The following is a 23977-nucleotide window of genomic DNA, read 5'->3' as shown; positions in this document are numbered from 1 at the left end:
TATGACCCGAAAATATCTCTAGATTTCCAATTTCAGGCAAATAGGATAAAAACTTTGGATTCTACAAGCCCAAGAAGTAAAATCGGGAAATCGGTCTATATGGGGGCTATACCAAAATATGGACCGATACTCACCATTTTCGGCACACCTCTTTATGGTCCTAAAATACCTCTAGATTTCCAATTTCAGATAAATTGGATAAAAACTACGGTTTCTATAAGCCCAAGACCAAAAATCGGGAGGTCGTTTTATATGGGGACCATACCAAAACATGGACCGATACTCAAAATTTTTGGCACACGTATTTGTGGTCCTACAATACCTCTAGATTTCCAATTTCAGGTAAATTGAATAAAAACTGCGGTTTCTATAAGCCCAAGACCCCAAATCGGGAGGTCGGTTTATATGGGGACTATATCAAACCCTGGACCGATATAGCCCATCTTCGAACTTGACCTGTCTGCAGACAAAAGACGAGTTTGTGCAAAATTTCAGCACGATTGCTTCATTATTGAAGACTGTAGCGTGATTACAACAGACAGACAGACGGACATCGTTATATCGTCTTAGAATTTCTCCCTGATCAAGAATATATATACTTTATATAGTCGGAAATCGATATTTCGATGTGTTACAAACGGAATGACAAACGTATTATACCCCCGTCACCATTCTATGGTGGTGGGTATAAAAATGGTGAATTTTTGAAAATATTTGAGGTGAAACGTTTCCGACAAGCATTAGAATCCATTAAAAATTATAAAAAATATTTATTTGACCAAATAACAGGTCGGCTGATAAGCCCCCGGTCTAAGAAAGAAAAACACATTTTTTTTTGTCAAAATTCGTTTTTATTATTCAACATAGTTCCCTTCAAGAGCGATACAACGATTATAACGACCTTCCAATTTTTTGATACCATTTCGGTAATACTCCTTCGGTTTTGCCTCAAAATGGGCCTCAGTTTCGGCGATCACCTCTTCGTTGCAGCCAAATTTTTTCCCTGCGAGCATCCTTTTGAGGTCTGAGAACAAGAAAAAGTCGCTGGGGGCCAGATCTGGAGAATACGGTGGGTGGGGAAGCAATTCGAAGCCCAATTCATGAATTTTTGCCATCGTTCTCAATGACTTGTGGCACGGTGCGTTGTCTTGGTGGAACAACACTTTTTGCTTCTTCATATGGGGCCGTTTTGCCACGACTTCGATCTTCAAACGCTCCAATAACGCCATATAATAGTCACTGTTGATGGTTTTTCCCTTCTCAAGATAATCGATAAAAATTATTCCATGCGCATCCCAAAAAAACAGAGGCCATTACTTTGCCAGAGGACATTTGAGTCTTTCCACGCTTCGGAGACGGTTCACCGGTTGCTGTCCACTCAGCCGACTGTCGATTGGACTCAGGAGTGTAGTAATGGAGCCATGTTTTATCCATTGTCACATATCGACGAAAAACTCGGGTGTATTACGAGTTAACAGCTGCAAACACCGTTGAGAATCATCAACATGTTGTTGTTTTTGTTCAAATGTGAGCTCGCGCGGCACCCATTTTGCACAGAGCTTCCGCATATCCAAATATTGATGAATGATACAACCAACACGTTCCTTTGATATCTATAAGGCCTCTGCTATCTCGATCAACTTCATTTTACGGTCATTCAAAATCATTTTGTGGATTTTTTTGATGTTTTCGTCGGTAACCACCTCTTTCGGGCGTCCACTGCGTTCACCGTCCTCCGCGCTCATTTCACCACGCTTGAATTTTGCATACCAATCAATTATTGTTGATTTCCCTGGGGCAGAGTCCGGAAACTCATTATCAAGACAAGTTTTTGCATCCACCGTATTTTTCCCCTTCAGAAAACAGTATTTTATCAAAACACGAAATTCCTTTTTTTCCATTTTTTTTTCACAATAACAAAAGACGCTCTATCTCACAAACTAATTGACTTACAGACGTCAAATTTTGACACCATTTGAAGTTTGGTACTATATAAAAATAATATGCACTAGCGACGCCATCGATGTGTCAGACAGGGTACTTACCAGCCAACCTGTTAACACAGACTTTTTTAATTTACACCCAAAAAGTTGCATCACAACCAAATAAGTGATGCAAATTCAGTGCAACGGCTGTTGAAATGGAGGACTTTCGTCCTATGACAAGCCCATGTTAAATTGATCGCTTCTGCGTCAATTGTGCACCACTTTCGTATCCAAAAAGAACATTTTCATTACTTTTTTGGCGACGCTTTTGTTTTTTCTGGGTATTGATTCTTCCAGTAATACCGGTAATCAAAAACTTACTACTTGTAGTATTACCTGGGATTTAAAAATAATAACTTACCTGCACGGACAGAAAAAACATGTTTGGACATGGTTGCCGCATCCATTTAATGCTTATCTAGAGTATGTAATTGTCGCGAAAACCATGTATTTTGTCTTTGTAAAAATAACTTTTGAGCGGAGAAAAATATATGTGGGCAATAACCATTTAAATGGTTCTCAAATGTCGCAAACATGTTCTATTATTTAAATGGTAGAATTTGAGACCATTATTACATGGTCGGGAAAATCATGTACCTTACCATTCCATTTTTTTTACTTTTTTGCAGAGAAAAAAGTATTTTTATAGGTTACGTATAGACATGTCTACAACCATTACATGGTCATAAAGACCAAGTGACCATTGTCACAATCATATTCGAAGAGCAAAATAATATGATAGGAGCTATTTTTGCGGCGACCATGTAACATTATCACCTGCAACCATGCTGGCTCAGTGAACACGGTTCTAAGAAAAATAAAATTGTTCTCATCTAAAATGATATTATATTGATAAAAAGAATTTTGTTTGAATCACAATACAATGGCCACGATTTTCTTCCAGTTAAAAGAACATGGTCAAACCTAAAATGTTTTGATCTTTATGAAAAAACTCTTTTCGTCGTCGAAAAAAGGACGCCATTTGAGAAAAGAAAATACAAAATTAACTTTATTTATTTGCTTTTATTTATTTATAAACTCATTCATTGTTTATTTGTATTTATAATGTCGTGCAAGCAAACATCACATATTTTTACAAACTCTATTTTGGTTCAATTTCAACAATAAGTAATCATTCCATATTTACTTCGTGCCCATCAAATGTAACAACGCAGATTAAATTAAGAAATTATACCATTAATCAAAATGCAGAACAAAAAACAGGTACATTATTATACCCTCCACCATAGGATGGGGGGTATATTAACTTTGTCATTCCGTTTGTAACACATCGAAATATTGCTCTAAGACCCCATAAAGTATATATATATTCTGGGTCGTGGTGAAATTTTGAGTCGATCTGAGCATGTCCGTCTGTTGAAATCACGCTAACTTCCGAACGAAACAAGCCATCGACTTCGAACTTGGCACAAGTAGTTGTTATTGATGTAGCTAGAATGGTATTGCAAATGGGCCATATCGGTCCACTTTTACGTATAGCCCCCATATAAACGGACCCCCAAATTTGGCTTGCCCTCTAAGAAAGAGAAGCAAATTTCATCCGATCCGGCTGAAATTTGGTACCTAGTGTTAGTATATGGTCTCTAGCAACCATGCAAAAATTGGTCCACATCGGTCCATAATTATATAAAGCCCCCATATAAACCGATCCCCCGATTTGGCTTTCGGAGCCTCTAAGAGAAGCAAATTTCATCCGATCCGGCTGAAATTTGGTACATTGTGTTAGTATATGGCTTTTACCAACCATGCAAAAATTGGTCCACATCGGTCCATAATTATATATAGCCCCCATATAAACCGATCCCCAGATTTGGCTTGCGGAGCCTCTAAGAGAAGAAAATTTCATCCGATCCGGCTGAAATTTGGTGCATGGTGTTAGTATATGGGCTCTAACAACTATGCAAAAATTGGTCTACATCGGTCAATAATTATATATAGACCCCATATAAACCGATCCCCCGATTTGGCTTGCGGAGCCTCTAAGAGAAGCAAATTTCATCCGATACGGCTGAAATTTGGTACATAGTGTTAGTATATGGTCTCTAGCAACCATGCAAAAATTAGTCCACATTGGTCCATAATTATATATAGCCCCCATATAAACCGATCCCCCGATTTGGCTTTCGGAGCCTCTAAGAGAAGCAAATTTCATCCGATCCGGCTGAAATTTGGTACATTGTGTTAGTATATGGTCTTTAATGACCATGCAAAAATTTGTCCTCATCGGTCCATAATTATATATAGCCCCCATATAAACCGATCACCAGATTTGACCACCGGAGCCCTTTGGAAGACCAAAATTCATCTGATTCAATTGAAATTTGGTACGTAGTGTTAATATATGGCCTCAAATACCCATGCAAAAATTGGTCGAAACCGGTCAATAATTATATATAGGCCCCATATAAACCGATCCCCAGATTTGACCTCCGGAGCCCCGTGGAAGAGCAAAATTCATCCGATTCGGTTGAAATTTATGTACATGATGTTAGTATATGGTATCCACCAACCATGCAGGAATTGGTTCACATCAGTCCATACTTATATATAGCCCCCATATAAACCGATCCCCAAGATTTGACCTCCGGTGTCTTTTGGAGAAGCAAAATTCATCCGATCCGCTTGAAATTTGGTATGTGGTGTTAGTATACGGTCTGTAACAACCATGCAAAAATTGGTCCATATCGGTCTATAATTATATATAGCCGGAACCGGAGGTCAAATCTGCATTTGTTCTGCATTTTGCTTATGGTATAATTTATTTTTATTTGCAGTTACATGATGCCTGCATTTTTAAATTTGATGGGCACGAAGTAAATATGGAATGATTACTTATTGTTGAAATTGAACCAAAATAGAGTGTGTAAAAATATATGATGTTTGCTTGAACGGCATTATAAATACAAATAAACAATTAATTAGTGTATAAATAAACAAAAACAAACAAATAAAGTTAATTTTGTGTTTTCTTTTCTCAAGTGGCGTCCTTTTTTCGACGATGAAAACAGTTTTTTCATAAAGATCAAAACATTTTAGCTTGTGACCATGTTCTTTTAACTAGGAGAAACACATTTTTAATGAATACCATAACATTTTAAATCGTGACCATTGTCTTTTCATTCAAACAAAATTCATTTTATCAATATAATAACATTTTAGATGAGGACAATTACATTTTTCTTAAAGTCATGTTCACTGAGCCAACATGGTTGCAGTTTAAAATGTTACATGGTCGCCGCAAAAATAGCTCCTATCATATTATTTTGCTCTTCGAATATGATTGTGACAATCATGTTTCTTCTCTGCGTGTACGCAATCCATGTAGAAGGGTACATTAGATTCGGCCTGGCCGAACTTACGGCCGTATATATTTTTTCCAATTAAAATTCTTATTATTATTTTTTTTTTTAATTGAAAATTCAATTGGTTCACCAAATTTTTAATTGTCTTTGGTGATTGATACAATAATTTGTGTGATTCAATTCTACGTCCAGGCAAAAGGTAGAATTTTCAAAATGTTTAAAATCAAATAATTTCTTTTACATTGTTTGTATTACAAAAAAATTGGATAAGAACTAAATAAATCTTGTGAAAGTGAAAAAGACGCGAGGAAAGATGCAATTTGCCAGTTTGTTTTGAAATTGTTTGTACAACCGGTAAATGAAGCAACGTCCATCACAAAAAAGTTTATACTTTTCTTCCAAATAAACTTCGTTACAGCGATGCTATTTGTTTGTCTACAATTTCGTTTGGGAGCAAAAAATTATTATTTTGCGTGTACATCTTAATGGGGAATATATTGATAAGCAATAAACAGACTTTCAACGATTACTATTTGCGTTTGTTCTTTCAAACCCGAAATATTAAATGCAAAAGTGTCTTTGGCTATTTTATTTAACCCTGCTATTATGGTGGGGTCATTTGATGACCCAAATCGAATTTATAAAGGGTGATTCTTTTGAGGTTAGGATTTTCATGCATTAGTATTTGACAGATCACGTGGGATTTCAGACATGGTGTCAAAGAGAAAGATGCTCAGTATGCTTTGACATTTCATCATGAATAGACTTACTAACGAGCAACGCTTGCAAATCATTGAATTTTATTACCAAAATCAGTGTTCGGTTCGAAATGTGTTTATCGACAAATTTTGTTCAGCGATGAGGCTCATTTCTGGTTGAATGGCTACGTAAATAAGCAAAATTGCCGCATTTGGAGTGAAGAGCAACCAGAAGCCGTTCAAGAACTGCCCATGCATCCCGAAAAATGCACTGTTTGGTGTGGTTTGTACGCTGGTGGAATCATTGGACCGTATTTTTTCAAAGATGCTGTTGGACGCAACGTTACGGTGAATGGCGATCGCTATCGTTCGATGCTAACAAACTTTTTGTTGCCAAAAATGGAAGAACTGAACTTGGTTGACATGTGGTTTCAACAAGATGGCGCTACATGCCACACAGCTCGCGATTCTATGGCCATTTTGAGGGAAAACTTCGGAGAACAATTCATCTCAAGAAATGGACCGGTAAGTTGGCCACCAAGATCATGCGATTTGACGCCTTTATACTATTTTTTGTGGGGCTACGTCAAGTCTAAAGTCTACAGAAATAAGCCAGCAACTATTCCAGCTTTGGAAGACAACATTTCCGAAGAAATTCGGGCTATTCCGGCCGAAATGCTCGAAAAAGTTGCCCAAAATTGGACTTTCCGAATGGACCACCTAAGACGCAGCCGCGGTCAACATTTAAATGAAATTATCTTCAAAAAGTAAATGTCATGGACCAATCTAACGTTTCAAATAAAGAACCGATGAGATTTTGCAAATTTTATGCGTTTTTTTTTTTTAAAAAGTTATCAAGCTCTTAACAAATCACCCTTTATTACCGCATTTCTTTGTGATGGAATATAATTAAAAGATCTTACTACTCAGTGCATGAATTGTTGAAATGTTCTCAATTCAATAGGGTTTGTTAAAATTTTATGTTTGTAGGGCTTTTTATTCTTGGTGTATACACATAAAAGGTTGGGGTCATTTTATGACCCCATATATTACACAGGGGAACAAACTTAAACTTTTTTGTGTTGATTTGAAATTTATAGCAAATTTTAGTAATTTGAGGTCGCTGAATCAAAATCTACACTTGGTTTTTTTCTACGGTTCACTATATTAAATAAAAACAAACCGAAAATCCCAAAGAATATTATCTTTAAGCCGTCTTTACATTGTTTTTCAATTTTCTAAGTAGTTTTAGAGATATCGTTCAAGTTTGAAAAATTGAAATTTTTAACAAAAAAAAAATTTTTGTTCTTTAAAAATTCCTACAAAATAAAAATGGGGCGAAAATCACAGTTTTGTTTCAGAAACAGTTAGTTTAATATATTTCGAATAAAACGAGCTTTATTTCATTACAATCGGCGTACGACTTTTAATATTGTTCACGATTTACTGAATTGATATAAATCGCGATTTCCATACAAAAATGACATTTTCTAATGGGTGAATGTTTGTATGTAATAAGTTAGTTTTTTTTTATGGTTCTGTTGATGAAGAACTGAATATTGTTTTTATAGTTATTTGGGACGCTGAATCCAAATCTGCACGTGGTTCCACATTTCGGTGAAACCACATAGAGAACCTTTGAAACTCAAAAATGTCACCAGCATTACTGAGAAGAGATATTATTCCACCCGCTGAAAAAATACTTTGGTGTTTGTTCGAAACTGGGGTTGAACCCATGACCCTTTGTAAAACGGGCATGCTCACCATTGCGCCACGGTAGCTCCCATTACCACCTTCATACAACTTTTTTACAACCAAAAGGCGCGAGTAAATAAAAAAGTGTACATTTTTTCATTAAAGAAAAACTTTCAATAAAAGCATAACTGGCAAAATAAACGGTATGTTCGTCTCACCGACAGAAAATTCCAGTAACAACAACCTATTCCGATTATCACAAACTATAAAAAAAAAACCTTTTAATTAGATGCACATTTCATTTTTTTTTTACAAAAAAATCTGTTTTTTCTAACATAGTAGCAGGGTTAATTACATTTTATAATAAATTTATTTATTATTATTTCGATATAATAAACGTTCATTCTATATTACTCCGGTAGAAGCCAATAGTCCATTGGACTGTTTAAATCTTCAATTATGGTAGTGATATCGGTAACTTCAGTAACCTCCGGAGGATCGGTAGTATCCTCTGGAAAGCCTTTTAAATAGTTTGATTCTCTAACCTCATCAGGGCTACAACAGAATATAGTGCCCAAAGTTTTGTAGCGAAATGTATTTAATAAGTGTTGCAACCAATCTACCTTAGAGCATATATCTTCGCAAAAAATTAGTTCGTTTTCGGCATAAAACTAAAATATAAAAAGTACAAAATATTTGTAATTGTTGTTTTTCTTCGACAGAGTTGTTCATTTGTACTTACCTCTTGAAATGGTGAGTTTATACCAATAACTACCACATCCAATAACGTATCGTTACTTTTAGACAAATTTTTCACATATTGCCAAATATACAAAGGAATTTTGTGACCGACGTCGTCGATAACTTGCTCCATATAAATTGTCTCATTGCAACTAAGTTTCTTATTAGGATAGGATACATTGCCCGAAATACCAGAGAAGACATCATATCTATTGCCTTCAGATATAACATAATTTTCAAATGCTTCTTCGTATCGACGCCAATTGTTCAAACGTAAATTTGCCCACCAGGGTATGCTAAGTAACTCATCTAATTTATCATAGGTAGCTTTCCGATGAATTTGATCTTGAATTAACGAATGATGTTGATAATTGCTTAACTGCATCCATAAGTTAGTTTGCGAATTGGAGAAAATTGAACTTGTAATGCTAAAATATTAAAAATATTTCATAACACAATTGTTGTTTGCATAAGGGTCAGGTAAACTTACTTCCAATATGGTAGATCTGAGAGTGAATTCGTAATTTCCAAGGACACCTCATAGCCATTTGAATACACCTATCAAATAAACGAGAAATATAACAATTAAATGAAATGCAAAATGTATGGTATATATTTTGGACATTTGAACAAATTAGAAATAATCCACAGGCAAGGTTTCTACACAGAAAAAAATAATTATGTCCTCCCAAATGAAACTTTAGACAAATAAATATCGTTTACCATTTCCTTTTCGCTGTAAGGAAGTTTGTTTGGAAGAAATTTATATAGTTTTTGTGATAAAATTTGATTTGTTTACAGGATGTAAAAACAATTTCATAGAGACGAACTGAAAAAAAAATATTTTTTCTGACTAATTGCATCTACATCTTTCTCACCTCCACGAGGTTTATTTAGTTCTTAGAAACTTGTTCTGTAATACAAATATTCTACATTAGAAGAAATTATTTGATTTTATATATACTTTTTTTTAAATTATACCCCAGCAAGAAAAAGATCCCAAAAATTTAGTTTGGATCCCCAATTTGTGATACGGAAGTAGTGCAAACTTGGATCATCTCCAATGAATTTTACATGGTCTTGTCAGAAGACGGAAGTACTCCATTTTTGGATCCTTTGGATTGCTTTAGAAGTTCATTTGGAAGAAGAAATTTAAAAATCGAAAAAAAAACAAAATTTTTTTTCCGATTTCACTTTTTAATTTTTTCTGTATTTTTTGTTACATTTTTATATTCTTATTATCTAATTTTTACAAAATAAAAAACTTCTTCGCTTTCTCCGGGGGTTGAACCTGGGTCTGTTGGCACCATAACAGAACGCCTTAGCACACTCAGCCACAAACCCAATTGAACACGATGCTTCAAAATTCAAATGTTTTTGACATGACACCACGGCATGACATTCTAACTACTTCCTGAGACGTTTTTTACTATAAACAAAGAACGCTGGTTCAAATCTCACCAGCGGCAATTTTTTTATAAAATATTTTCTAAAAAATTATTTTTTCATGTTATACTTCGTTTTTATTTTTTTTTTTCAGCATATATTTTTGTATAAATATATTTATACCCTAAAGCACATAGTGGTCAGGGTATAATAAGTTTGATCGGCCAAAAAATGTGCCTACCAGAAATATTGATTTTAGACCCCATAAAATATATACCGATCGACTCAGAATCACCTCCTGAGTCGATCTAGCACTTGGTGTCCGTCCGTCCGTCTATCCATGTATTTGTTGTTCACAGGATTCCGGTCGCAATTATTAACCGATTTTGATGAAATTTGGTACAGGGAGTTTTTTGGGCACAAGGACGAACGCTATTGAATTTGGAAGAAATCTGATCAAATTTAGATATAGCTCCCATATATATGTATCGCCCGACTTCGACAAATGGGGTCACGTTGCGCGTTTTTTCAAACGGATCGTCACCAAATTTGGCAAAAGGTAATCTTTTCTATCGCCCTTCAATTCTGCAAAATCGGTTCAGATTTAGATATAGCTCTCATATATAGGTATCGCCCGATTTTCCCAAATTTGGCCACAAAACCTTTATTTATCAACCGATCTTACTCAAAGTTCGCTAAATATAATCTTCTATAGCACTAACTATATGTGCAAAAAATCATCCAAATCGGTTCAGATTTAGATATAGCTCCCATATATATGTACCGCCCGATTTTTCTAAATTTGGCCATAAAACCCTTATTTATCCACCGATAGTACTCAAAGTTGGCCAAATGTAATCTTCTATAGCACTAACTGTATGTGCGAAAAAATCAAGGAAATCGGTTCAGATTTAGCTTTAGCTCCCATATATATGTATAGCCCGATTTTCACAAATTTGACCATAGAACCCTTATTTATTAACCGATCTTACTCAAAGTTGGCTAGATCCAGTCCTTTATAGTACTAACGGTATGTGCAAAATTTCATCGAAATCGGTTCAGATGTAGATATAGCTCCCATATATGTATTGCCCGATTTTGAAAAAATTGCCCCTAATAACTTTATGTTTAACCATAGAGGCCTCATATCTTAACTGATCTTACTCAAATCTTGCACAAGGTAACCTTTCCAATTTGCAAAATATTATGCAAATTGGTTCAGATTTAGATATAGCTTCCATATATATCCATCGCTCGATTTTCCCAAACTTGGCCATAGTACTCTTATTTATTAACCAATGTTAATCAAATTTCAAATTTTGATGTACTAGCCGATCGTACTTATACGTACTTGTGGCTCTTACATAAGAATATTGCTCGATTTTTACAAATTTGGATTTATTACCCACACTAATTGAGCGATTTTCTCTTTTTTAATAATGGACTCAATTCCCTATATGTAGGGTTTTTTCTAATATTTAGCGTCTTGTAGGACGTAGGGCCACAATGTAGCGATATTTTCACTCAACACAATATGTAATAATTTTTATATTTTGGTGGCTCTAGAGGAGGAAATTAGAAGCCGGCAAGGCTTGATCTTTAACAATGTGTGGTAACAACAGTTACCTCTGGTGCCAAAAAAATCTAACAAAATTTGAAGATTACCACAAATTATCACAAATCTACCACACAAAGATTTCTGTAGAAAATTTTGTCAAAACTTTATTCCTGTAGAAAATTTTGTCAAAATTTTTTTCTATAGAAAATTTTGTCAAAATTGTATTTCTATAGAAATTTTTTTCAAAATATTATTTCAATAAAAATTTTCTCAAAATTTTATTTCTATGGAACTTTGTCTCAAAATTGTATTTCTATAGAATTTATTATCAAAATTTTATTTTTATAGACAAAATTTCGCAAAAAAAGTTGTTTATAGAAACTTTTTCCAAAATTATATTTCTATAGAGAATGTGTGGTAACAACAGTTACCTCTGGTGCCAAAAAAATCTAACAAAATTTGAAGATTACCACAAATTATCACAAATCTACCACACAAAGATTTCTGTAGAAAATTTTGTCAAAACTTTATTCCTGTAGAAAATTTTGTCAAAATTTTTTTCTATAGAAAATTTTGTCAAAATTGTATTTCTATAGAAATTTTTTTCAAAATATTATTTCAATAAAAATTTTCTCAAAATTTTATTTCTATGGAATTTTGTCTCAAAATTGTATTTCTATAGAATTTATTATCAAAATTTTATTTTTATAGACAAAATTTCGCAAAAAAAGTTGTTTATAGAAACTTTTTCCAAAATTATATTTCTATAGAGATTTAACAAAAAAAAAAATTGCTAAAAATTGGCAACCGTAGTGGTAATACAAATTTTATTTCATTTCATACATTGCATTTTCATGTTTTAAGATAATAAAGTACTTAGAACCATTTTTGTTTTGTAAAATTTGTTTAAATTTAACGAAAAATATTGTAGGGAAAATTGTTTGGGAATGTATGAGAAAGGAGGGAACTTGTTTTGTCTTTGTATGGTAAACCGAATATTTTCCCTGGCAACATTGACTATGAGCTATAGTCAGATTGGGACAAAGCACCCATAAACATGTACCCCTTCATTTTCTTAAATATGCAACTGCGGTTTATCTCCCAGACCTTTACCAATGTTACCCCACAAATGCTTATGATTACAATTCAGAAAGGGTGGTTTAGGATATGATATAGTCGGCCCCGCCCGACTTTCTACTTTACTTACTTGTTTATTATTATTTTTTTACTTTTTTATTGATATTCGATTTTTTTCGAAATTTAAGTGTCCAAAACTTATATTTTCACTTACAACGGCCTATTTCCGTACTTTCTAGGACTTGTCCAAAAGGACTGCATTGGAAGTGGAAAAAATCCCGGGATGCGCTTTAAAGGAAATGTTTCCAATTTTTTTGTTGTTTAGTTTGTAATCTAACACTCTATCCACTGGGCTACACCAATAGAAAAAAGTACGTTCCAAAATCGTGAACGGACGGTATAAAAAGGAAACAAGTACGTTCACGTAAAATTAAAACGGAAAAATTGGTCCATATCGGCACCGGAGGTCAAATCTGGGGATCGTTTTATATGGGGGTTATATATAATTATGGACTGATATGAACCAATTCCTGTATGGTTGTGGGTACCATATACTAACATCACGTACCAAATTTCAACTGAATCGGACGAATTTTGCTCTTCCAAGGGGCTCCGGAGGTCAAATCTGGGGATCGGTTTATATGGGGGCTATATATAATTATGCACCGATGTGGACCAATTTTTGCATGGTCATTAGAGACCATATACTAACACCATGTACCAAATTTCAGACGGATCGGATGAAATTTGCTTCTCTTAGAGGGTCAGCAAGCCAAATTTGGGGGTCCGTTTATATGGGGGCTATACGTAAAAGTGGACCGATATGGCCCATTTGCAATACCATCCGACCTACATCAATAAAAACTACTTGTGCCAAGTTTCAAGTCGATAGCTTGTTTCGTTCGGAAGTTAGCGTGATTTCAACAGACGGACGGACGGACATACTCAGATCGACTCAGAATTTCACTACGACCCAGAATATATATACTTTATGGGGTCTTAGATCAATATTTCGATGTGTTACAAACGGAATGACAAAATTTTCTATAGAAACAAAATGTTGACATAATTTTCTATAGAAATAAAATGTTGACTAAATTTTTTATAGAAATTAAATTTTGACAAAATTTTCTATAGAAATAAAATTTTGACAAAATTTTCTATAGAAATAAAATTTAGACAACATTTGCTATAGAAATAAAATTTTGACAAAATTATCTATAGAAATAAAATTTTGATAAAATTTTCTATAGAAATAAAATTTTGACAAAATTTTCTATAGAAATAAAATTTTGACAAAATTTTCTATAGAAATAAAATTTTAAGAAAATTTTCTACTGAAATAAAATTTTGACAAAACTTTCTATAGTAATAAAATTTTGACAAAATTTTCTATAGAAATAAAATTTTGGTAGATTAGTTTTGGCGATATGGACCAATTATTGTGTGATTGGCCATTGGCTATATATAACTATAGACCGATATGGACCAATTTTTGCATGGCTGTTAGCGGCCATATACTAGCGCAATGTACCAAATTTCAACCTAATCCGATAAATTTTGCTCCTCCAAGAGGTTCCGGATGTCAAATCTGGGGATCAATTTATATGGGGGCTATATATAATTATGGACCGATATGAACCAATTTTTGCATGGTTGTTAGAGATCATATACTAACACCACGTACCAAATTTCAACCGCATCGGATGAATTTGCTCCTCTAAGAGGCTCCGAATTCAAATCTGGGGATCGGTTTTTATGGGGGTTATTTATAATTATGGACCTATATAGACCAATTTTTGCTTGGTTGTTAGATACCATATACTGATACCACGTACCAAATTTCATCTGGATCGGATGAATTTTGATCCCCTAAGAGGCACCGGAGGTCAAATTTGGGAATCGGTTTATATGGGGCCTATATATAATTATGGACCGATATGGAGCAATTTTTGCATGGTTGTTATACAAAATTTCAACCGGATCGGATGAATTTTGCTCCTCCAAGAGGCTCCAGAGGTCAACTCTGGGGATCGGTTTATATGGGGGCTATATATAATTATAGACCTATATGGACCAATTTCTGCATGGTTATTACAGACCGTATACTAACATCACATACCAAATTTTCAACCGGATCGGATGAATTTTTCTCCTCCAAGAGGCTCTGCAAGCCAAATCTGGGTATCGGTTTATATGGGGGCTATACGTAAAAGTGGTCCGATATGGCCCGTTTGCAATATCATCCGACCTACATCAATAACAACTACTTATGCCAAGTTTCAAGTCGATAGCGTGTTTCGTTCGGAAGTTGAAGCGTGATTTCAACAGGCGGACGGACGGACATGCTCAAATCGAATTTCACCACGACCCAGAATATATATACTTTATTGGGTCTTAGAGCAATATTTCGATGTGTTACAAACGGAATGACAAAGTTAATATACTCCCAATCCTATGGTGGAGGGTACACAAAATATTAAGAAAGTTTATATTTTTTTCCATATAACGTAAATAAAATGGTAAACATATGCATGAAGATAAATTGTAAATATAACTAGCCGAGACACAAACCAGGTAGTTTTTGCCCGCCCACATAATAGGTTAATTACAATTTGGGGAGATCAAATATTTAATAAAAATCAGCACTATATTGGAATTTTTACAAAACCCGACAATCGGCCAATCAAATATTTTTTACCATTTAATATTTTAATTGTCAGAATGAGTTTGACTTTTCAAAATCCAAAACTTCGACTGAATCCTACAAAAATTCGACTGAATCCTACAGTTATTTAGTTGCGTTAAGATAAACTGTAAATATAACTAGCCGAGACACAAACCAGGTAGTTTTTGCCCGCCCACATAATGGGTTAATTACAATTTGGGGAGATCAAATATTTAATAAAAATCAGCATTATATTGGAATTTTTACAAAACCCGACAATCGGCCAATCATATATTTTTTTACCATTTAATATTTTAATTGTCAGAATGAGTTTGACATTTCGAAACCCAAAACTTCGACTGAATCCTATAAAAATTCGACTGAATCCTACAGTTATTTAGTTGCCAACCCCATTAATTTCATTTATTTCAATTTATTTTGGATCTATATATTTTAGAATGCATTTTTTTTTTTAGTTTAATAAACTATAAGTTTTAACAAGTCTAGACTTTTTCTATAATCACATATCATAATATTAATGGCATATTATGGTTAATACATTCATTAACATTTTGTTTATTAAGGCCGGTACTATATTACTTTTTTCAAATAGTTCGATTCAAAGCAAATAATTTAACTCAATCTTTTTCACCAAAATTTTGTCGAGATTGAATAGAAATATGTTGATTTTTACTGATATAATTATTTTGAAAAAGTAATCGCGAAAATAATGTGATTTTCAACCCGGCCTTTATATAGTTGAAGCTATCATGTAAGAAATTAAAATCATCTTACCATTTCGTCTGTGAAATTCGGTGCTATAGTTCTTCGTAATGAAGTTATTGTCATTGCATCAATGTCATAACAAATATGAATTAAATGTTTATGTCCCAATCTTGCTATGTAAGATGCCAGTGGTCGAGGACACCAAGTAAATGAAGGCGACGATTCAAAAACTCCCCATTTTGAAGATTTGCATTGGATTTCGATGTAGGTATCGCGATTATCATCCATCCTGTATCGACCACGATAATTATCACAATCAAATTCTTTTTGAAACGTATCAGCGTAAGGCCTTAAAAAACACCAAATACACCAATAAATATAAGAAAATAGGTCAAGTATAATAAAAACGATAACACACAGAAAAACAAAATAACACTAAAATATCTCCAATTAAAAACTTAATTGAAGTTGAAGACTTTTTGAATTAAAAAATTAATTGATACAATTAACTTTTTGATCAAACTCGGCAGACTAAGACAGTTAACAAAATGATTGAATTTTATTAAATGTTAATAAAAAATGTATTTTCTATTTCCTTTTAGATCTAACAAACCCAAATATGTGTTGAATCGCATCAACGCTTGTCTCTTCTTCTCTTTATTTGCCTTTAAAGAAAATTCTTTAGCGTCACAAGACAACTTTGGTTGTCTAAAACTTCATTCCTCAGAAAAAAAATCTTCTTCCAGTGTATGTATTCGGTTTAAATCAATTCTTAGAATAAATGATATCGTTAACACAACGTTGGATGTTCGACAATTTTCTTTGAAATTATATTTTGGCTACCATCATAAATATATTAATCGAGTTTTGGATCGATTTCCAAATTATCAAAAGTCAATTAGAAAAATTTGTATATTATATAAAGTCATTTCATTTCTTCTATCACGAGTCGATTTGAACTAAAAGCTAAAAACGTTTACTTTGTAGAACATTTCTCTTTACGAAAGAAGGGAAGAAATTCGTAGAGATGTGATTAAGTGAAAGAAAACAAGAATATACGGCCGTAAGTTCGGCCAGGCCGAAGCTTATGTACCCTCCATCATGGATTGCGTAGAAACTTCATCTAAACACTGCCATCCACAATCGAATTACTTAAGTTGCGGTAACGCTTGTCGATGGCAAGGTATCTTAAAACCTCCAAACACCATCTTCTAAATTGTATGTAAGTCCATACGTGGTATATATTAAATAAAAAAAAAATCGATCCAATACGTATATAATTCAGTTTGACAAAGTAGACATAAAATTTTGACAAAATTTTCTACAGAAATAAAATTTTAAAAAAATTTTCTATAGAAATAAAATTTTCACAAAATTTCCTATAGAAATAAAAATTTTGACAAAATTTTCTATAGAAAGAAAATTTTGACAAAAATTTCTACAGAAATAAACTTTTGACAAAATTTTCTATAGAAATGTAATCTTGGTAGATTATTTTTGGCTCGAGTGGCAACCATGATTATGCACGGAATAAAATTTGAACAAAATTTTCTATAGAAATAAAATTTTGACAAAATTTTCTATAGAAATAAAATTTTGGTAGATTATTTTTGGCTCTAGTGGCAACCCTGATTATGAACCGATATGGACCAATTTTGGTATGGTTGTTAGCGACCATATACTAACACCACGTGCCTAATTTGAACCGGATCGGATGAATTTTGCTCCTCCAACAGGCTCCGGAGGTCAAATCTGGAGAATGTTTTATATGGGGGCTATATATAATTATGGACCGATATGGACCAATTCTGGCACGGTTGTTAAAGATCATATACTAACACCATGTTCCAAATTACAACCGGATCGGATGAAATTTGCTTCTCTTTGAGGCTCCGCAAGCCAAATCTGGGGATCGGTTTATATGGGGCTATATATAATTATGGACCGATGTGGACCAATTTTTGCACGGTTGTTAGAGACCATATACCAATACCATGTACCAAATTTCAGCCGGATCGGATGCAATTTGCTCCTCTTGGAGGCTTCGCAAACCAAATCTGGAGATGGGTTTATATGGGGTCTATATATAATTATGGACCGATGTGGACCAATTTTTGAACGATTGTTAGATACCATATACCAACATTATGTACCAAATTTCAGCCGGATCGGATGAAATTTGCTTCTCTTTGAGGCTCCGCAAGCCAAATCTGGGGATCGGTTTATATGGGGGCTATATATAATAATGGACCGATGTGGACCAATTTTTGCATGGTTGTTAGAGACCATATACCAACACTATTTACCAAATTTCAGCCGGATAGGATGAAATATGCTTCTCTTACAGGCTCCACAAGCCAAATCTGGGGATCGGTTTATATGGGGGCTATATATAATTAAGGACCGATATGGACCAATTTTTGCATGGTTGTTAGAGACCATATACCAACACCATGTACCAAATTTCAGCCGGATCGGATGAAATATGCTTCTCTTAGAGGCTCCACAAGCCAAATCTGGGGATCGGTTTATATGGGGGCTATATATAATTAAGGACCGATATGGATCAATTTTTGCATGGTTGTTAGAGACCATATACCAACATCATGTACCAAATTTCAGCCGGATCGGATGAAATTTTCTTCTCTTTGAGGCTCCGCAAGCCAAATCTCGGGATGGGTTTATATGGGGGCTATATATAATTATTGACCGATGTGAACCAATTTTTGCATGGTTGTTAGAGACCATATACCAACACTATTTACCAAATTTCAGCGGGATCGGATGAAATTTGCTTCTCTTTTAGGCTCCGCAAGCCAAATCTGGAGGTCGGTTTATATGGGGGCTATATATAATTATGGACCGATGTGGACCAATTTTTGCATGGTTATTAGAGACTATATACCAACACCATATACCAAATTTCAGGCGGATCGGATGAAATATGCTTCTGTTAGAGGCTCCAAAAGCCAAATCTGAGGGTCCCTTTATATGGGGGCTATACGTAAAAGTGGACCGATATAGCCCATTTTCAATACCATCCGACCTGCATCAATAGCAAGTACTTGTGGCAAGTTTCAAGTCGATGGCTTGTTTCGTTCGGAAGTTACCGTGATTTCAACAGACGGGCGGACGGACGGACATGCTTAGATCGACTCAGAATTTCACCACGACCCAGAATATATATTCTTTATGGGGTCTTAGAGCAATATTTCGATGTTTTACAAACGGAATTACAAAGTTAATATACCACCCATCCCATGGTGGAGGGTATAAAAACACAAGTTGGTTTTAGTGGATTGTAAAATAATGAGGTTGTCGTATTGGTCGAACACGCGGGTAGTTTCATACGATTTCGAAACCACTCGGTAATAAACGATGATTTCGAGACCGGATCAATCAATGCTCGCGGAGGATACGAAACACCGCTGTGAACAACATTAACCATCGCGGACTTCAAGAACACGGGTCTATTTTGCGACACATAAAAAGCCTGCCGGGATACACTCGCAGCCGAAGTGGAGGGTTGAGGTTGGTCGATAGAAGCGTTAGTCACAGGTTGGAATTCTGGAGCAGAAGTCGAGAGTGCCACAGCTGGAACCGAAGTTGTATTAGTGCGCGATGAGTCCTCCCGATGCAAAAAGGTATGATGCCCTTGATTGCATTTCAAACAACAATGCCTACTTGAACAATTTCTATCCTCATGTCCTTTCTTCAAACAATTTAAACATAAACGATTACGTTTTACTGCTGTGAAACGATCCAATGGTGAGAGACTACTAAACTTAGGACATGCCGTGATCGTATGACTCTGTTTAGGACACAAAACACATCTAGCATTAGACGTAGATTGTGATGCTTTAGGGGAAGACGCATTCGTAAAATGTGTCTTTATCTTTTTCCTTAAGGCTGCTGCGTAAAAGCATTATTCCGTAAATCATGAAGACATAGTAACGTCCGAATCCGACAAGAACATATCTAACTCGTTCCACGACGAGGGGGCCTATTTATATTTTATCATTTGTTCCCATAATGTCTGAGTAATCTCCGGTAAACGCTGCAGACAAATGAACACAAAAATCTGATCCCAATACTCGGTCGAAACGTCATACGTAGCTAACTCGTAGTCCCAATCATTTATGCCTTTTTGAATGGATTTCAAACCCGGCGAAGTCTCTGTCGACACAACAGGAATCGCGTACTTTTTTTCGTGCTTGAAAATATCTTCTTTGGTCATAAGGCTTATTATTTTCAACAAATCACTTGACGCATGCAGACAATTGTCACAATTGTATACTATATTTTCGAATTCTGCAAGAGCAGAAATAACTTTATCATTATCAACATTCGCACAGAGTTTATGGAATTTTCTTTTACAAACAAGACAAACTATTTCACAGTCCATTTGAATAGTTTTATAGCATTGAGAACACATGTGGCTGCACTATGCGGCTGCATTTTTAAACAACTGATCAGAACGAGTGACACTAGCTGATTGAAACCGAATTTAAAACAAGTATATACGGCCGTAAGTTCGGCCAGGCCGAATCTTATGTACCATGGATTGCGTAGAAACTTCTGCGAAAGACTGTCATCCCCAATCGAATTACTTGCGTTGTGGTAATACTAATTTTTGTGTGATTGGGGATCGATTTATCTGAGGGCTATATATAACTATAGACCGATATGGACCTAGTTAGGCATATTTGTTAACGGCCATAAATTAGCACAATGTACCAAATTTCAATTGACTCGTATGAAATTTGCACCTCTAAGAGGCTCCAAAACCAAATCTCGCAATCGGTTTATATGGGGGTTACATATGATTATGGACTGATATGGACCACTATTGGCATGGTTGTTAAATAGCATATACTAACACCACGTACCAAATTTCAACCAGATCTGATGAATTTTGCTTCTCCAAGAGGCTCCAAAACCAAAACTCGGGATGGGTTTATATGGGGCTATCTATAATTATGGACTGATATGAACTAATTCCTGCATGGTTTTTGGATAACATATACTAACATCACGTACCAAATTTCAACCACATCGGATAAATTTTGCTGTTCCAAGGGGCTCTGGGGATCGGTTTAAATTTCAGCCTGATCGGATGACATTTGCTTCTCTTAGAGGCTCCGCAAGTGAAATCGGGGGATCGGTTTATATGACAGCTATATATAATTATGGACCGATGTGGGCCAATTTTTGCATAATTATTAGAGACCATATACCTACACCATGCCAAATTGGGGGATCGGTTTCTATGGGGGCTATATATAATTATGGATCGATCATATACATACACCATGTACCAAATTTCAGCCGGATCGGATGAAATTGGCTTCTCTTAGAGGATTCGCAAGCCAAATCTGGGGGTCCGTTTATATGGGGGTATACGTAAAAGTGGACCGATATGGCCCATTTGCAATATCATCCGACCTACATCAATAACAACTACTTGTGCCAAGTTTCAAGTTGATAGATTGTTTCGTTCGGTAGTTAGCGTAATTTCAACAGACGGATGGACGGACATGCTTAGATCGACTCAGAATTTCACCACGACCCAGAATATATATACTTTATGGGGTCTTAGAGCAATATGTCGATGTGTTATAAACGGAATGACAAAGTTAATATACCACCATCTTATGGTGGAGGGTATAAAAATATATAAACTAATTTTCGCACGATAATTAGGGAGCCAAATTTAAAACGTATCAGATGATGCCTCCAGGATGCTCTGAAAATCAAATCTGGCGATCGGTTTATATGGAGGCTATATAATTATGGACCAATTTTGGCACAGTGCTTGGAGGGGCGCTTCGCAAAAGGAGAGTCTTGCCTTCTTGATGAAACTGATTCCAGATGTAGTTTATCAGTAATGATAGCAAAGCGAAGCATTTTGGATCGGATGATATTTGAACCTCCAGCAAGCTCCGGAAATCACGTCTGGGTATCGGTTTATATGTATAGGTATTATAGATGTGCACGTGAGTAATATTTTACCCACGCACAGTCACGACGGAAAAATCTTAGTCACGCACACTCACGCACGATATTGTTTGGTAGGACTCACACTCACGAAACGAAAATTTGTACTCGCGCACAATCACGCACGAAAATGTCATGACTCACGAAAATACCGTGACTCACGAAAAATGTCGTGACTCACGAACAATTTTTTGAGTAATTTGCCTTAGCGACGTGTCTGAAAACATGAGCATTATTAAAATCGAGAGCGTTATTACACTCTTCACATTCAAGGTGTCACTAAAAGTGTAAATGAATTTAACTCTTAACTCTTAAGAATTTAACTCTTATGTTGGCGAGCGGGATTTTTTTCGTGAGCGTGAATCTTTACTCACGCGTGACTCACGTGTGTGAAAATGCTTGATATTAAAATCTTAATGGATCTAAAATTTTAATATCAAGCGAGTACGGAAATAAATAAATTACCACTATTTAAAAATTGCAACAAATTGGAGCAAATGTACCAGTTCTGTCATAGGTCCGTCAGTGGCAATTTGCACCAATTTCCTGTAGGGTATAGACAGAAATGTGCCTATTTTAACGTGACTATTAGATGCCATAGGTTAGCACCGCGTACCAAATTTCGAGTTTATTTTGTTCAGAAATTACAAAGTAGAGAAGTTAAAAAAAATCGATTTTTCCAAAATTATGAAAACTTGGCTTTTTTAAAATATGCATTAAATAGAGAAAACCATATTTTCAGATTCTGGTTAAAATACCACATTCCTGCACTGAATACCATATTGCAGGCTCTGACTTTTGCGCTTTATTTCTTGTTTCCAATATATTTTGAACTCACTTTTCAAATCCGTTTGCACAAAAAGCTTTTATTGTATCCCTGGCTTCTAAAGAAAATGATGATGGTGGGTTTTTCATTGCAAAATAATTATTTCCAATGCCCTTCCATAAAATAGGCCTTATTTGGGGATCACTTGGCAAATTCACAATGCAAGAGGGCGATATTGAAGAAATGCCGATTAAAAAAATCACGTATTTAAAAAACTTAATTTTGTAATCCATTTTATATGGGTATCAGTATGGATATGAACGATTTAGTTTTTAACGACTCTTTTATATGAGAAGGATACAGTGTTGCCAGACATTTTTAACATTTGATCGAATTTTTGCAATAAGCATTTAAATTATTTTATTTCAAATAAAAATTTGACAATATCTTCTGAAAACTTCTATTCCGAAATTCCGAAATATTGAACTGACTATGAATCAGTGGTGCCCCTTTGATGCTTTTAGATTTCCAAAAAGCACCAGATTGTCTTTTTAGTGCATTTTCTAAAAAATCACTAACTTGGTGCTTTCTGGCGTTTTCATTTAATTTGAACAGTATTGAGATTAATTGAGAACATCTTTTCATATAGAAATTCTGATTAGACTATCAATAACTTAAGAAGCTCAACTATAACGGTTGGCTGATAAGTCCCCGGTCTGACACATAGATGGCGTCGCTAGTATTAAATGCATATTATTTTTATATAGTAACAACCTATAAATGATTCGTGTCAAAATTTGACGTCTGTAAGTCAATTAGTTTGTGAGACAGATCGTCTTTTGTGAAGCAACTTTTGTTATTGTGAAAAAAATGGAAAAAAGGAATTTTGTGTGTTGATAAAATACTGTTTTCTGAAGGGAAAAAATACAGTGGAAGCAAAAACTTGGCTTGATAATGAGTTTCCGGACTCTGTCCCAGGGAAATCAACAATAATTTATTGGTATGCAAAATTCAAGCGTGGTGAAATGAGCACGGTGGACGGTGAACGCAGTGGACGCCCGAAAGAGGTGGTTACCGACGAAAACATAAAAAAATCCACAAAATGATTTTGAATGACCGTAAAATGAAGTTGATCGAGATAGCAGAGGCCTTAAAGATATCAAAGGAACGTGTTGGTCATATCATTCATCAATATTTGGATATGCGGAAGCTCTGTGCATAATGGGTGCCGCGCGAGCTCACATTTGACCAAAAACAACAACGTGTTGATGATTCTGAGCGGTGTTTGCAGCTGTTAACTCGTAATACACCCGAGTTTTTCCGTCGATATGTGACAATGGATGAAACATAGCTCCAT

General features: G+C 35.0%; 1 protein-coding gene across 1 annotated transcript; it reads right to left on the bottom strand.

The window, feature by feature from the left end:
- Positions 1-7980: 7980 nt before the first annotated feature.
- On the bottom strand, positions 7981-22922 carry LOC142226460 (uncharacterized). Its single transcript, XM_075296499.1, has 5 exons — positions 22693-22922; positions 15927-16206; positions 8933-9000; positions 8444-8870; positions 7981-8372 (listed from the first exon to the last, which is right to left on the bottom strand). Exons 1-5 carry the CDS (start codon positions 22911-22913, stop codon positions 8112-8114), a joined length of 1257 nt encoding a protein of 418 aa, XP_075152614.1. The 5' UTR covers positions 22914-22922; the 3' UTR covers positions 7981-8111.
- Positions 22923-23977: the final 1055 nt, after the last annotated feature.

This window comes from Haematobia irritans, chromosome 2, assembly GCF_050003625.1.
Source record: "Haematobia irritans isolate KBUSLIRL chromosome 2, ASM5000362v1, whole genome shotgun sequence".
In the NCBI taxonomy this organism is placed as follows: domain Eukaryota; kingdom Metazoa; phylum Arthropoda; class Insecta; order Diptera; family Muscidae; genus Haematobia; species Haematobia irritans.
The sequence above is the reverse complement of the archived record's forward strand: the minus strand, read 5'-3'. Positions and strand labels throughout refer to the sequence as shown.